The sequence below is a fragment of the Equus przewalskii genome, chromosome 15, assembly GCF_037783145.1.
Source record: "Equus przewalskii isolate Varuska chromosome 15, EquPr2, whole genome shotgun sequence".
Taxonomy (NCBI): Eukaryota; Metazoa; Chordata; class Mammalia; order Perissodactyla; family Equidae; genus Equus; species Equus przewalskii.
In genome coordinates this window covers 42,477,228-42,492,421 of record NC_091845.1, presented here as the reverse complement: position 1 = coordinate 42,492,421, position 15,194 = coordinate 42,477,228, and the positions used below count along the sequence as shown (strand labels likewise).

Here is a 15,194-nt window from a genome sequence, read left to right as displayed (position 1 = left end):
TTTTCACGCTGGGGTCTTTAATCCGTCTGGAGGTTTTTGCTTTTTGAAGTTAAATTTACTTCCCCTTTTGTGGCTTTTCCTCTGCATCAATGCTTTCAGATCCCTTTCTGAGCTCCAACACATCTGTATCGCCAGTTTCTTCTCCGTCGCCCTGTGCTCTTTGCCTGCTCTGGGAAGTCACAGGCTGAGGGCACGCAGTGTTGCTGAGGGGGTTTCTGTGTGTCTTGTGCACTGTTAATGTTTGCGACGTTGGTGATTTTGGTTTCCTGTGGACCCTAGCCCCAAGGGGTTTGATTCCACTAGTGTTTAGAATTCATTCAGTTTTCGAAACTCCCACGGAGTCTGTCACATATGTTTTGTGCCTGGCCCTGCAAATGCTCTCAGATCTGGGAAGCGCTGAGTCTCCGGGGTCTGTGGTATTGATGCTCCCGCTTACCTTAAACACATGGCCCCACTGTGTTTTGTCATAAGAGATCAAAGCAGTTGACAAAGTATGTTATTCTTGTCAGTGTCCTACCTCTATGGAAACTAAAGTTACGTCTTGAAGGAGGCAGAGTGTTTTGAATTTTTTTCTTTCCTGCCCATCCCATTTAGATCAAGGGAAAACAGGAAAAATCATCTTTCCAACAATGTATGTTTTCAGTAGTTTAGATGAAAAAAGACATGAAAATGAGGAAAATAAGAGTTGACCAGCTTATAGGATTTTTCTGATAGGTTGTCACCAGTGTCCTTGGGTGAACATTTCAAAGGTGATGGTCTTAAATGGCTGTGGGAAACAGCAGCTTCACCAGAGACTGTTGCCCGGTACCCCTACTTGTGTGTGCCCCTGCCGTCCTGTCACCACGTGTCTCGCTGGCTTCTTTCTCAGCAGAGAGGAAGCGCGAGAAGTGGACGCAGGATGATTCCCAGGTCAGCCCTGGGTCTTCCTGCCAAGGAGCACCCACCAGGGGACCCTGTGTTTTGCCTTCTGCCCACCCATTGCCAAGGGCCACAGTGGCTGCAGTAACCAGAAATGGTTATCGACAGCTGGCATTTTCTGCATGTTTATTTCTGCTTTAAAAGATTTTTCCTTTCTTTTCTCCCTCTCTTCACTGCATATTAACATTTTCTTTCTACCCTGCCCTTGTGTTTCCTCCTTAGGCCGGAAGCTGAGAGGAAAAGCCTTTTATTTTGTCAATGGCAAAGTGTTTTGTGAGGAAGACTTCCTGGTGAGTTTGTCACCCAAGGGTCCCCCGCCCCGTCCTGACCAGAGTCAGTGGGGAGCATGTGGAGGGTCCGGGCTGGGCAGAAGGGGTGGGTTCTCCCCATGATGCCCAGCGCCGTTGGAAAGCTGCACTGATGGAGAAAGAGGTCTGACTTCCCTTCTGTAGATGGCTGGGGTGGCCCATGTTCCCGAGGCAAATGACAAACTGCAGAGCTCTGTGCTTTGAAGGGACTTTGGGGTCGCTTGGCCTGTCCTCTTGTTGTTTCGCCCATTTCTGCCTACTCCACATCCCTGAACCTCTGCACTGGGATGGGGCCCTCCTCTTCTCATCCCGCCTGCTCTCCATGTGACTGCAGCCTCTCCACATGTCGAAAGTCCATCCGTGTGCCACTGATGCCCAGATCTGAGCTCCAGCCCCAGCAATACCCCTGAGGCCAGCTGCTGACATCTCACTGCCCACTGGACAGTCCCCTGGGCTGTCCCTTCACACTTCACTTGTCTGAAGCTGAAACATCACCCTGCCTGGCTCCTTATCTCTGAGAACAGTCTCCCAGGGTCGTCCTCTACCCCTCCTCCTTCTCGTCTCTCCCAGAATGAGGCTAACATTGAGCCCTGTGCCACTCTGTCCTCCCTGGGCCTGCTTAGCTCACAGTCACCGTGGCTCAGCCCAGCTAGCCTAAGGGCCTCCTCCACTCTGTGTGTGTGGTAGCAAGCGGCCTGCCTAGGCCCCACGTCTCCAGGGTTTGAGCATGGGCAGAAGCTCTGCGGTCCGGAGCTGCCTGCTCCCTGGCCTCGTGTCTCGCTTACTCTGCTGCTTGCCCTTCTCTGCACGCCGCACAGCCTCATACCTTCATGCCTCTGCTTGTGCCATTTCCCCTGCTTGGAACGTCTTCACCCTTCCTTTGCCCCGGCAGCTTCGACAGCCTGCCTGTCCCCCTGCCCCTACAGTGGAGCATCCCCATCTGTGCTGGCCAGGGTTGCCCTGGTGGAGCAGTGAGCGCCCTGCATCGCGTCCCTTTACAAGTCTTTCCCCTACTTGACCGTAAGCTCCTGGGGAGGCAGGAATGCGCCCCTTCCCCTTTACATCTTCAGATCCTAGCACATCACCAAGCACAGTGCTGCTCGGTGAGTGTAGCTGAACCGACCCTGCATTCAGGGATCAGGAGCTGAGACCCGGACATGGCTCAGGCCCAGCTTCTTTGTGAATGTGAGGGTTGATTCATTATGGCTCGTGTTTGCCAGTAACACACCAGCAAACCCAACCTGGCTTAGTAAAAAGGAAACGCATTCCAGCGCTGCGCCCTGAGTCATTTTCTCTTCAGTCTGTGGCCCCGGCTCTTGCCTGTTGGCTTGTCTCAGGCCTCCTGAGGGCCACATGGTGGCAGTACTCCAGAGTCGACATTCTCTGTTCCAAGTCAGAAGGCCTGAGTGCCTGTCATGGTCCTGCAGTCTCACCGGTTCTCACTGGGTCACGTGCCCGTCCTCGGGCAAAATCATTGGTGCTGGAGGAACGCGAGGCTCTGATTGGCCAGGTCTGCATCAGTGCCCTCCTTGGGACACAGCATGGGGTCAGCCCCGGGAATCACTGGGGACCCTAAGGTGGGTGTGGGATGTCTGCTACCCCTAGAATGGGGAGGGGGCCCGGGCAGCAGAAACCTCCACTACATTACCTGGTGTAGAGTGGCAGAAAGTTTCCCTTTTTCTTTTTCCCTTCCTTCCTTTCCATTTTCCCCCATTAAGTGTTTGCAATATCTAAGCTTCTAGTATCTTCCAGTGCATAGTATCTAGTGTATTTTCTGAGGTGAGTTCTTCATCTCTTTCAAGACTCCAGCTGTGTGTGTGTGTTTTGGTAAGGTAAGGAAGATCAGATTTATTGAGTTTCTCAAAGCTAACTATAAAAGCCATTGGCTTTTTAACCAGAATCAGACTTGAATTTGAATGCTATCCTTACCTCTTATAGACTGTGTGACCTTGAGAAGTTCACTTAACCTCTCTGAGCTTCTCTTTGCTTCCACTGAGAAATGGTACAGTATATACCTTGCAGAATTGTTTTAAGGATGAGATCAGTGGTCTCAAACATGAGCATCCCTCGGACTTCCTGATGGGCTTGTGAAAACAGTTGCCAGGTCCCACCCACTGAGTTTTCAGTTTGGTAGGTGTAGGGTGGAGCCCAAGACTTTGCATTTCTAACAAGTTCTCAGGGGGTGCCAGGGAACTCCTCCTTGAGAACCGCTGATTTCGAGATGAAGGCGTCTCCATGCACAGCCTCTTACACGGACCTGGTGTGTTGTGGGTGCCTGGATGGAGCTGTTGTAAGGGCGAGTGGTCTTAGCGTTTGTAATACAGAGGATATTCCGTCATTCATCACACAGCTGTGTTGTCCTTGGGGAAATGACAGATTCCTATACAGAGTGACACATCTTTCTGAGAACTGCCTTGAACTCCTCTTGGCTGGCGGGGAGGTGGCTGGATCCATCTGCCCCGCCAGGGCTGACTTGCTCTGCTCTCTCCTCTGCAGTACTCTGGGTTCCAGCAGTCTGCGGACAGGTGTTTTCTTTGTGGACATCTGATCATGGACATGGTGAGTAGGGTCAGCCGACCAAGACAATAGTGTGGTGGGCGGGAGAAGCATTCAGAGAAAAAAGAAATTCATAATTGAGAGCGCTATTTCCTCCCTTGATTTTTGCCTACAGCTGGCTTTATTAAAAGAAGACCCTATGCAACGCAGCTTGCCTGCTCTAGTAGAACACACGTTGTTGGCTTTTATTGGTATTAGCATCCTTAACCGTCCGGTCCACGCAATGTCGTGTTTCTCGTGTGGCTCTCTCCTCTGGGCTGTCCGGATCACACTGGCCTCCCTCCAATTTTCTGTGATCCTTGTGGTGTCCCGGGTGAGATGGCAAATGGAGTCTGTTTTCACCGCACAAACCTCAGCTCCCTTGAGTCGGGTGCAGAAAGTCAGGTAAACACGGTGGTTTTTCCCTGTGTTCTGCCCCACTCAGTCTGGTCCTAAGATGAGTTTTGGGGCAGTGGAGCAAGGAGTAAGTTTTATACATTTTGTCCCTCGCTCAGCCACCGGCTCTCTAAGCTTGTCTCGGGCCTCAGTGTCTTTCTCTCTCAGTGGGGACAGTTCTTCCTGCCTGGCTTCCTTATAGAGTAAGGTGGGGAGGTTAATGAATACAGAGTTTTTATTCTGTCTCAGGATCAAATCGTTCACCATTGGAGATTGGTCCCGTAGAATTTCTTTAATATACTAGTGAGAGAAAATGATTGTATTTCATTCTTTTAGTTGGAAAGACTTATTAAATCTCTCGCTAAGCTGACCTATTAATTCCATTCTGGAGAAGGGAATTGCTAATCATTGATTTTTTTTTTCCTTTTACCTTTTTATTGAGAAACGACTCAGAGTAAAGGGTGTACATCTTAAGTGTACAGCTGAATGAATTGTTGCATATGCATATACCTACGTAACCACCACCCAGATCAAGATGGAGAACGTCTCCTCCATCCCACACCCTAGAAATTTCCTTCTCATCCTCCTCTCAGACAGTGCCCCCCTCCGACAGAGGTACCCACTATTCTGACCTCTATTGCCCCAGATTCGTTTTGCTGGTCCCGGAACTTCATATAAATGGAATCACACAGTATAGACTCCTGTGGGTCTGTCTTTTCTCACTTAGAAAAATGTTTTTGAGATTCGTCATGTTGTCGCCTGTGTTGCTAGTTCATTTATTTTCCTTGCTAAGTAGAATTTCGCTGTATGGATATAGCAGTTTGCTTATCCATTCTCTGCTGATGGGGATTTGAGTGGTTCCCAGTTTTTGGCTATTTATGAATAAAGCTGCTTTGAACACTCTTAGGCATGTCTTTGATGGACATAAACACTCCTTTTTGCTGGCTTTATGCTAATGTGTATAAAACAACAGTGGATCAGAGCCGACCCTGTTCCTGAGAGAACCTGCGGTCGGCTGACTCTGACATAGCACAGCTGAGCTTAGCCCAAGAGAGCTGTGTCCTCGCTAGTAGCTCATGCCTCAGTGGGAACATGGCCCTCCACCATTCCTCCCATGGGGGCCAGGCAGGTAGGAGCCACACACCCTCAGCCTGACCTTCCCCAAGTGCTTGCCAGACTTTAGCAGAATTTGTCCTTGAGGGGCCGGCCCTGTGGCCGAGTGGTTAAGTTTGCACACTTCACTTCGGCAGACCAGGATTTCGCTGGTTCGGATCCTGGGCACGGACATGGCATCACTCCTCAAGCCATGCTGAGGCAGTGTCCCACATAGCACAACCAGAAGGTCCTACAACTAGAATATACAACTATGTACTGGGGGACTTTGGGGAGAAGAAGGGGAAAAAAAAAGAAGATTGGCAACAGATGTTAGCTTAGGTGCCAATCTTCAAAAAAAAAAAAGAATTTGCCCTTTATTTTAGAGTCCTTCTGAAAAACTCACTACATATGAGGTCAGCAGTGTCCAACTTTATGAACATGACTATAGGCTCTTCTTATTTCTGGGTGTCCTAAGCCGCCTTTGGGCCTCAGGGTATTTCATTTATCTATGGTGCATGACAAACCACCCCAAAACTTAGTGGTTTAACACCACAGTGGTTTATTATTTATCATGATTCCATGGGTCAGGAATTCAGCTAGAGCTCAGCAGGGCGGTTCTTCTGCTCTGTGTGGCATTGACTGGGGTGTCTTACTCAGCTGTGCTCAGCTAATGGCACAGTTGGACAGCCAAGATGACCTCTCACCCTCCAGGCTTCCCTCCCTGTGGCTGACAGTCTTAGTCAGTAGTCTAGCTTGGGCTTCCTTATAGCAAGGGAGAGGAGGCGGAAGCTGCCAGTCTTATGTGCTTGACTCAGAAATCTCAGAACATCATTTCTTCTTCATTTGATTGATTAAAGACAGCCACAAGTCCAGTCCTGCTTCAGCGGGAGGGGAAATACTCTCCACTTGTTGAAGCGGGGATCAGGCTGTGTGTACAGGAACGGAAGGAGTTGTATTTTGGAGACCATCTCTAGCACACGGGATAGCGTGAGATTGAACCTGGGTTCTTACAGGTCTTCCCTAGGACTTGAAAACTTTTAGCGAACATCTGTCTAGTAGAGACCCCCCAGTTTAAAACAGAACCCTTAACTGCTGCCAGGAATTGAAATAATGCAGAGGAAGACTCCTTCAGATATCGCCCTTGATTCTCCAACAGAACCCCAGTTGTCCAACCCTTTGTGTGAATTGTCTGTCTGTACCCTGCTCTGTTAATCAAGGAGGATACTCTGGGCTTGAAAGTTAGAACTGGGCATTTTCCCACATAAAGAAAAATTACAGGGGCCAGCCCGGTGGCGCAGCGGTTAAGTTCGCACATTCTGCTTCGGTGGCCCAGGGTTCACAGGTTTGGATCCCTGGCACACACCTACACACCACTTGTCAAGCTATGCTGTGGTAGGCGTCCCACATATAAAGTAGAGGAAGATAGGCACAGATGTTAGCTCAGGGCTAATCTTCCAAAAAAAAATTACAGCTAGTCAAAATGCAGCAAAATGGCATCTGTCCTATCACACTTCTGGCACAGTGTGGGTTAAGTTAATGTAAGGATCTCCTTCTGCCAAGACAGCATTAGTATGGGTCAAAATACCTCCTAAGGTCCAGATTGCCAAGTGGACTTTGGAAGCCCAACCGGTCATTCTTCCTATTTGGCAGCTTAATAGGGTCCTCAAAGGTTAGTGAAACCCCAGAGGGAATTGAGGAAGCTGGAAAGCTGGAATAGCACAAACTCCCCCCTTTATGCCTTGGCTGCCCCGCACAAGGGGTGGCGTTGGCCTCGGAGGCAGCGCTAGGTTGCTGGAAGGAGCCGGAACACGGCATGTCTTTCTCACAGGTCTCACAATGCGCTGACAAGGGTTTCCTCAGTTCCGAGTCCCCTTCCTTCTGCCTGTTTGAAGGCTTTCTGTGTGGCCACGACTCCAGAATCCTGATGCCCATTCTGTACATTCCTTGCAGATGGATATTTGGGTGCAGGCTTGCTGGTGTTGATTCCACAGCTCAGTTGTTTGTGTTGTTTCGTGGCGTAGGTAACTACAGAAATGAATCTCCTGTTGAGTCAGCACAGATCCTTTCAACTGCAAATTATAGAAAAATCCAGACTCATTTTAACTCAAACCAGTGGTGTTCAAACTTTAACCTGCACCGGAACGACTTTGTGAAAACAGCAACTGCTGGGCCTCACCCCTGAGTTTCTGATTCACTGTATCTGAGGTGAGGCCCGAGAGTGTGTGTTTCTGATGAGCTCCCAGGTGATGCTGTTGCTGCAGGTCCAGGGACCACGCTTTGAGTACTACTGACTTAATAGGAAGAATGTGTTATCTGCCCTAAGAAGAGGTTTGGAGGCAGGCAGCTCCATGGTGAGTTAATCTGGTTCCTCACTGACATCACCAAGGGTGTTCCTGCCATCTCTTCTCGCTCCTCCCCTCCTCGTCTGGGCTCTGTCCTGGTTTCAGGATGGCCTTTTACAGTTCCAGGTATCATATCCAGATCGGATGATGCTGAGAGGAAGGTTTCTGGGGGTTTCTCTTCATTGTGTTTAACAACAACAACAACAAAGAGGCTTTGCTTACACCGGATTTGAGATAATCAGGGGCGAATCATGGTTTCTGGATTATCAGGCTGCAGAGTCAAACCTGCTTAGAAGGGGCACCTGGGAGGCAGAAGTTAAGAGGTTTTTTCCAAGTTCTGCCATTTCCATGTGGAATTTCCTTTAATCTTTCCACGTACTTGCTGCTTCCCAAATCTGGGATGGATGCTTTCGTGGCCCTGCTTTGAATTGTTCCTGCAAAGAACTGTAAAAGTCTTTTGATAGGGGGCCCTCTAAATTCCCTCCTGGAGGTTTATGAAGTACAGAAGAAGGATCCTGTTTGGCTTCCTCCTGTTTGTACATCTAACTAGATGATCCTTTCCCGCCCTGTCATCTTGACCTTGGTCCAAGTGAAATTGGGATGAGTGGGCCCCGTGTGGTTGGTTGCTCATATGGTCCCTCGGTCTGATGTGTTTTTCTCTTCTACCATCCCTTCCTTCCCATAATCCCCGCTGAGTCCTGGCCTCTTCCTTTGTGCCCCTAGATCCTACAGGCCCTGGGGAAGTCCTACCACCCTGGCTGTTTCCGCTGTGTCATCTGTAACGAGTGTTTGGACGGCGTGCCCTTCACCGTGGACTCAGAGAACAAGATCTACTGCGTCCGAGATTACCACAAGTAAGGAGGGATGGGAGCCGAGGGGAGCCACACGTGTAAGCCACGCTGCTCTCAGCAGAGTCGAAGATGGAAACCTGCTGAGGTGGCTGCAGGCTGCTCGTGCCTTAGTCCACAGTCCGGCAAAGCTTAACACTGAGGGGTGTAGCAGGGGCCTTGGGAGGTTAGTTGATGCCCCTGCAGGCAGGAACTGGTTAAAGAATCACGTTTACTGAAAAAACAGAACAAAAACCCTATAATCAGATTCCTAGCTACACCTCAGGCTTAAGCCGCCAAGCCCTGTGGCTCCAGCTTTACCCAACTTCAAAAGGCGCCTATTCAGCGGTGCTGGTCTCCACCACCCTTGGTTTGCCTGGGCCACTCCTAGGCACTGTGAAGGAGTAAACAGACTGGTCAGCCTCTCCCCCAGGAGAGCGAGAGGCGGCCAAATGTGCTTGTTACCCTGGGGAACAGTCTCGAAGCGATACTGAAGCATGTCCCAGAGAGGGAGCCACGCTCATCTTTACACGAGGGCCGGAGGGATTCACTCGAAGAGCCCTGGCCGGGAGGCAGGGCCGGGCCAGCGAGGAGGGCTCCGTGCAGGTTTCCACACAAGTCTCGTTCGGGGCCTTGCCTCCAGAAAAGCCACAGCGGCCTTTGACGGCTCCTTTGCTTCTCCCGCAGGGTGTTGGCCCCCAAGTGTGCCGCCTGTGGCCTTCCCATCCTTCCTCCTGAGGTAAGAGGCTCTGAAAGATCTGTGTCCTACCCTTCCGCCTTTAAAAAAGACCCTTCTAAAATCTCAACTCTGAGAGAAACTCACTAGCCGGCATCCCTAGGCCAGTGTCATTCTTGTGACCTTGACCCTATAATCAGGTCAAACTCTGATATTAACTCTGAGGTTAGAAGATAAGCAGAAAGCTTGCCTTTTATTAATTTTTAAAAAATAACCATCCATGCAGGTGTTCTTTTCAGTGTTGACTGACATTCCAGAAGGTAGGACTGCTGTCCCTCCCACTTCCTCTCATCAGCTGACTGTGTCCTTTTTCCTACCAGTGTTATAGCCACGGCTCATTTATGCTCCTCTCCTAAGGCCGCCTACTTGTTACCTCAGAATCCCCCCCAACCCCCACAGCATGTGGAGCCCGGTGGGCCCCTCAACTGGCCTTTTGTTCTGCTTTCCTTCACTCCAGGGCTCAGATGAGACCATCCGTGTCGTGTCCATGGACAGAGACTACCATGTGGAGTGTTACCACTGCGAGGTAGGCCCCCTGCCCAGGCCCCCGAAGCCCGCTGTAGAAGTCCCAGAGAAAAGCATATTGGGTTCACTGGGGCACGAGATGGTCAACAAGATTCGGGCAAGGGGCTGCCCTCCAGAGCTGATGGAGGAAATGGGGTGAAGCCTGACTTAGGGAGGAGGTTAGAGAGGATGTTTGGGGTATAAAGGCTTTGCTATCTTCTCGTTCGTACTGCCAAGGCCTGAAACCGTCACAGCTGCTCTCCTTGAAACTGCAGAGCTGGGTGGGTCATGTGCAGGGGGAGCTTCAGGTCCCGTTTAGGGGCCAGATTGTCAGGCAGCTGTGTGATTTGGGGAAGAGACTCCTCCCTTCCAGCCTGTAGGCTGTTCTATCTGCCAAGAGCCCCTTTCTCACCCGAGCCCTGGAAATCATGAAGAAACCCACCTTGGAGACAGACATGTCTCTGGTTGATGCGAAGGTGGGTGGGGGCCCTTTTGCCCCTGCTGTGTCCTTGTGTCACACCCCAGGCTGAAGGAGCCACTGGTGCCCCATGACTGTCAGGCAGGCCTGGGGTAGCCCCTCACCAGCCCTTGGGCAGAGTGCAAACACTTAAGTGCCTGTGGAGTTTCAGCCAGCATTAAGTGGATTCACCCGTGGAAGGAGAGGAGCTTTCTTTTGTGATGCTGTGCATTGGGTGAACGGCAGGTGGTGGCGTGAGGCTGATCCCACTGCCAGCACTGAAGAAACAGGTGGAAGTTATTGTCAGTGGTCCCCCAGGTGCTGGAGAAAATGGTGAAACGCTTGCTTGACAGGCCTCTCCTCACAGTCCAGACGAGTGCTGTCCAATAGAAATCGTACAGCCACAAATTCAAGGCATGTGTAATTTTAAGTTTTCTTTTGTAGCCACATGAAAAAAGTAAGAAAAAAAAAGGTGAGATTCATTTTTGTGATATTTCACTCAACCCATATATCAAAAATGTTATTTCAACGTCATCTAAGAAGTTTTTCATGAGATATTTTACATCTTTTTTTGTCCTAAGTTTTGGAAATGTGGTGTATGTTTACGCTGATATCACATCCCAGTTCTGATCCACCCCATTTCAAGTACTCGAGAGCAACATGTGGCTTGCGTGTCGGACAGCACAGTCCAGACCCGCCCTGGGCAGGAGCTGTGTGTTTCTGCACCAGCATTTTCCACCCGGATGGAATCACACAGCACCTTCTGCTAGTTGTGGGGACTGTGGCCTCTGTGTCAGTCTTGCAGTCCATTTATTTTGTTTTGCTACCACTGGACATTTTTGCCTTACCCCAGGACTGTGGGCTGGAGCTCAATGATGAAGACGGTCACCGCTGCTACCCACTGGAGGACCACCTATTCTGTCACTCCTGCCACGTGAAGAGGCTGGAGAAAGGCCCCTCGTCCACAGCCCTTCACCAGCACCGCTTCTAGCCGGAGCCTCTCACAGACATCACGGCGGGGATGAAAAGCCAGGGTTGCACGATGAGAAATCTGCCTGTTAATTCCAGTGGCCCCTGGGGTGGAATTGGGCTAGAGGGGAAGGAGGGTAGGCTGGCGAGTTCCTGCACATCCACGTGGGATCCCTGGCCTTTAACCTGGGAGGTGGACCCTGCCTGTCTGTGTGTATTTTCCAAGTGCCTTTCTCCGCTGCCACACCCTCACCAGATTACTCAGGACGACACTCCAGCAAGTGTGTGGCATGTGACAGGAGATTGCATCAGCGTACCTGAATGAACCCTCCTGTCCACTCTGGTAACAGTTCGTGCTTCAGAGGGAAAGGTTTGCGTTGAATGTATTTCACAATATCCTGTGAAGAGAGATTTCAGCTGCCAATACATTCAACCCTTTCCCTCCGCTTAGGAAAGTCCCTGCACCCAAACACCCCCTCCTGCCCCGGGTGCATGTACACACACGCATATGTACACACACTGCCCCCCCCCCATGTCGAGCTTCGATTTTTCTGTAGAATGGCTGCAAATTTTAATTGCATTATTGCAAGAGGGAAGCCCTAACATGTGCTCTGTATCTTAGGGAGAATTTACTTGCTCAGCCAGAGCTAAGTTTTGAAATAAGCGAGACAGGGTTTCCTGCTCGTCCCCCGACAGCGTACCGTGTGCCGCTGCAAATCTTCACTCCCTTCCAGGCAGCTGGGGGCCCGATGGAGATTTGCCCTGTCCTAGCAAATTGTGCTTCGGGACGAGAACTTGGTGCAGGCACCAGGCTCTTCTGGCCCCTTGTTTGTGCTTTTTATCTGGAGCTCTCCAGAGTCTGTGACTTTGGAGTCCCTCCTGCAAAGGCAAGACTCCAGATGCTATGGGGGGACATCTCTTGTGCCTGTTTTCGCTTATTTAACAGTGTGAAGTCCTGCTCGCAGACTGAGAGCCAGCGCTTGGTAAAGGAGGATAGTTTTTGTGTGTGTGAGGTCTCTAGGCCAGCATGAGAGGGAGGGCCTCAGGGTAAGTTATGATATTCATTTCACAGGTTTCTCTCTTGCCCAGTTCTTGGCACAGGCATTATGTTTGAGGAAACCGGTATAAGGTACATGTTTTTGTTTGTTTTTTCTTTTTTTGTTTTCCTCCGCTTTCAATCTTCCACACACACAAAATACCTCACAGATAAGAGCTTTACCACATGGCAGATTAAGGAGGTGCTCGGCCCTCACCCTGGACTCAGATACCTTCCTAGCTATGTTAGGAATCTCTGGCTTCACACAGGCTAGACTCCAGCAGGCCAGGCCACTGTATTCTTAACTGAAGGGCAACTGGGAATAGATCTGATTGAAACGAGGTGCTATAGCCTTATGCATTTCAGCACAGTGCCACCCTGGCGTGGCAAGGGCTAAGGGAGGGCCACACGCTGGCAAGATTTCAAGGCCACTGAAGAGGCAGAATTTGCCCTGCATGTCACGTTCCTGAGGCCAGAGGTCAATACCCCTTGGTATTTCAATGAGAGGAAGCTGTAAAAGAAAAGAAAGAAAAAAAAGATTGGCTGGCATTTGCTCTCTCAGCCTGTGGAGAGGGCCCCGTGGCCTTGTCACAGGAGGGTGGGGCTGTCTCACCACTGCCAGCCAGGCCAGGAGATGCATCTGGCGTCTGCTCTCCACCCCCTCACCCCACACCCAGAGCCAGGGGACTGGGTGTTGGTGCCACAGAGGGTGGTCAGTGGAGCCCAAAGGCACATGGGACGCACAGACTTTTCACTGCTCTTGGCACCACTTCTAGGCCTTATTTTCACTCATTTGGTAGCAGTTGCTTTAAGAAGCACAGAATTGGCACCATGGGTTGTCTTTTCCGTTACTATTAAATTCATTCTGTTGGAATTCTTTGGCCACATGTCACTTCAGCCCGGGCCCTGTGCTTTCATTGGTTCCTTTTCATGGGCTGGGCCTCCTGAAAACTCGTAAATGCATGGGGCCTGCAAAGTGAACCCTGGGGTCATACCTCTCCCTTCCACCGACCTGCTCAGCTCAGCTTTGGCAAGGCTGGTGGGCAAATGAAGCCAGCCGGTGTGTCTTAACCTGCCTGTGCCAACTGAGGAACGTCTCTGGCCTTGCTGACACACCTTCGCTCCACTTCCAAGTCAAAACAGAGTGAAGAAATTGCCTCGGAGCCACTGTCAGAAGTGGCAGAGACTTGTTTGCAAGTTGGGTAACTAATTAGTTAAACAGTCTGTGATTAATTTTTTAAATGAAATTTTTAAAGTGGCCTTGATTGAAGTGATTCAGATAGCTCTGCAAATATGGCATTTTAAATCGTTGAAGAAGAGCCGTAAGAGAATTTCCAGACGTTCTAGAAATCAGGGCAGCAACTTGTCTTATCAGCATCCCTGGAGAGGACACCGAGTAGGAATCTTGCCCCACTTGTTTCTCTCCTCCTCGGGCCCATGCAGAAAAGCCATGAAGAGATGGCCACCTACCTGGTATTTTAAATGTTCTATAAGTTTCTAGCAAAATAGAACTGTAATGAGGTTGTATTTATAGGCACGTAGAAGGTAAACACAGGCACCTGGTAGACCAGGATGAATAAGTTTGTCTTAAAAGGTAAAGCAAATAGCCCTTCCTGAGTTCTCTAGACAGCTCTTGGACTTTAGATCAACGAGGAGAATTATGACCTGATTCTAGACCCCAAAGCCCGCCTCCAGCATTCTCCTTTGCCTCATTTTGCCCTTTAGTTTTTTCTTGTCTTTTTTCCCCCCCTAGCTAGGGCCATTCAGAAACTGCCTGGGTGGTCTGAGAAAAGCCAGTAACCCAGTTTGGCCTCCTAGATCAGGATATTCTCTCTCTCTCTCTCATGTTCTTCCCCCCTCTGTCATTGAGTAGAGTGATTGCTTCATCTCTTAACACGGAGGAGCATTTAGTCCTGTCTGGGTCATTGCCTGTACATGGCAGCAGGTTCCGTTTCTCCGTGGTTAGTGCTCGAGCGAAAACTTGTTTCAGCTGAGTCCACTGAGATGATGTCATTGAGACCTGGGTGGCCAATGAGATAAGCAAGGTGTTCTGATCACCTTCAAGTGTTGCCATCACCTTGTTTTCATGGGCTCAGGTCACACTTACAAAAGGAGAGACAGAAATGTTAGGACTTGAGGGAATTATTTGGAATTCAGTCTTTGCCCGGCTGTTTTTGTGTGCCGTTTCCCATGTGCCCGAAAGAGAGCTGTGATAGTTGCTGGTACCCTTGCAAAGAATGTGTGCTCAGCTTGACCCCCAAACTGTTGTTGCTTGATGCGCTTGTTAAAACTCTGTCTGCCAGGAAACCAAATTCTTTGTACTCTCCTTTGTGCCAGGAATAGGTCCTAATTCCCCAGTTACTATTTGAAGTAACTTTTAAAAGTAATAGAAAAAATGAGTAAAATATATTAGCTATGTATTATTCTGAGCCAGAACTGGACAGATGTGGGAAATTTCCATATGGTGTATGAAAATTTCACTGTGCAGGGAAATTATATTCCTCTGTCTCTTCTTTTACTATAAAATTATTCAAAATATTGTTACTATGAAATTATTCCAAATTTTACTGTTACTATAAAATTCTTCAAAATATTGTTACTATAAAATTACTCAAAATTTTACTGTTACTATAAAATTCAAAATATCATGACAATAAAACTGCATCAATTTGTAGATCATTAAAGTGCTCTCCAACATAATGATGTTTCCTGGGTCGTCTTTTCTGTGTGTGGAGTCAGCAGCCAGTGCTTTTTGCTAATTGGATTTGGTCTTTTATAGCTGTGGATTCTTAAAGGAACACAAAAGTGTCAAAACTGTGAAGGACGGGCTGGCCCGGTGGCGCAGCGGTTAAGTGTGCACGTTCCGCTTCGGTGGCCCGTGGTTTGCTGGTTCAGATCCTGGGTGCAGACACGGCACCGCTTGCTACACCATGCTGTGGTAGGCATCCCACATATAAAGTAGAGGAAGATGGGCACGGATGTTAGCTCAGGGCCTGTCTTCCTCAGCAAAAAGAGGAGGATTGGCAACAGATGTTAGCTCAGGGCTAATCTTCCTCAAAAAAAACAAAAAA

At 49.4% G+C, this 15,194-nt stretch overlaps 1 protein-coding gene across 1 annotated transcript in view; it reads left to right on the top strand.

Annotated features, from left to right (window-relative positions):
- The window catches only part of LIMD1 (LIM domain containing 1), a 73,479-nt gene extending 58,656 nt beyond the window's left edge, over nt 1-14,823 (top strand). The window contains exons 3-8 of the mRNA XM_070577156.1: nt 1,141-1,208; nt 3,723-3,785; nt 8,318-8,448; nt 9,109-9,160; nt 9,615-9,683; nt 10,972-14,823. Of these exons, the coding sequence (XP_070433257.1) occupies nt 1,141-1,208; nt 3,723-3,785; nt 8,318-8,448; nt 9,109-9,160; nt 9,615-9,683; nt 10,972-11,109 (521 nt within the window). The 3' untranslated portion in view covers nt 11,110-14,823. The remainder of the gene's footprint in view (nt 1-1,140; nt 1,209-3,722; nt 3,786-8,317; nt 8,449-9,108; nt 9,161-9,614; nt 9,684-10,971) is intronic.
- Nucleotides 14,824-15,194: the final 371 nt, after the last annotated feature.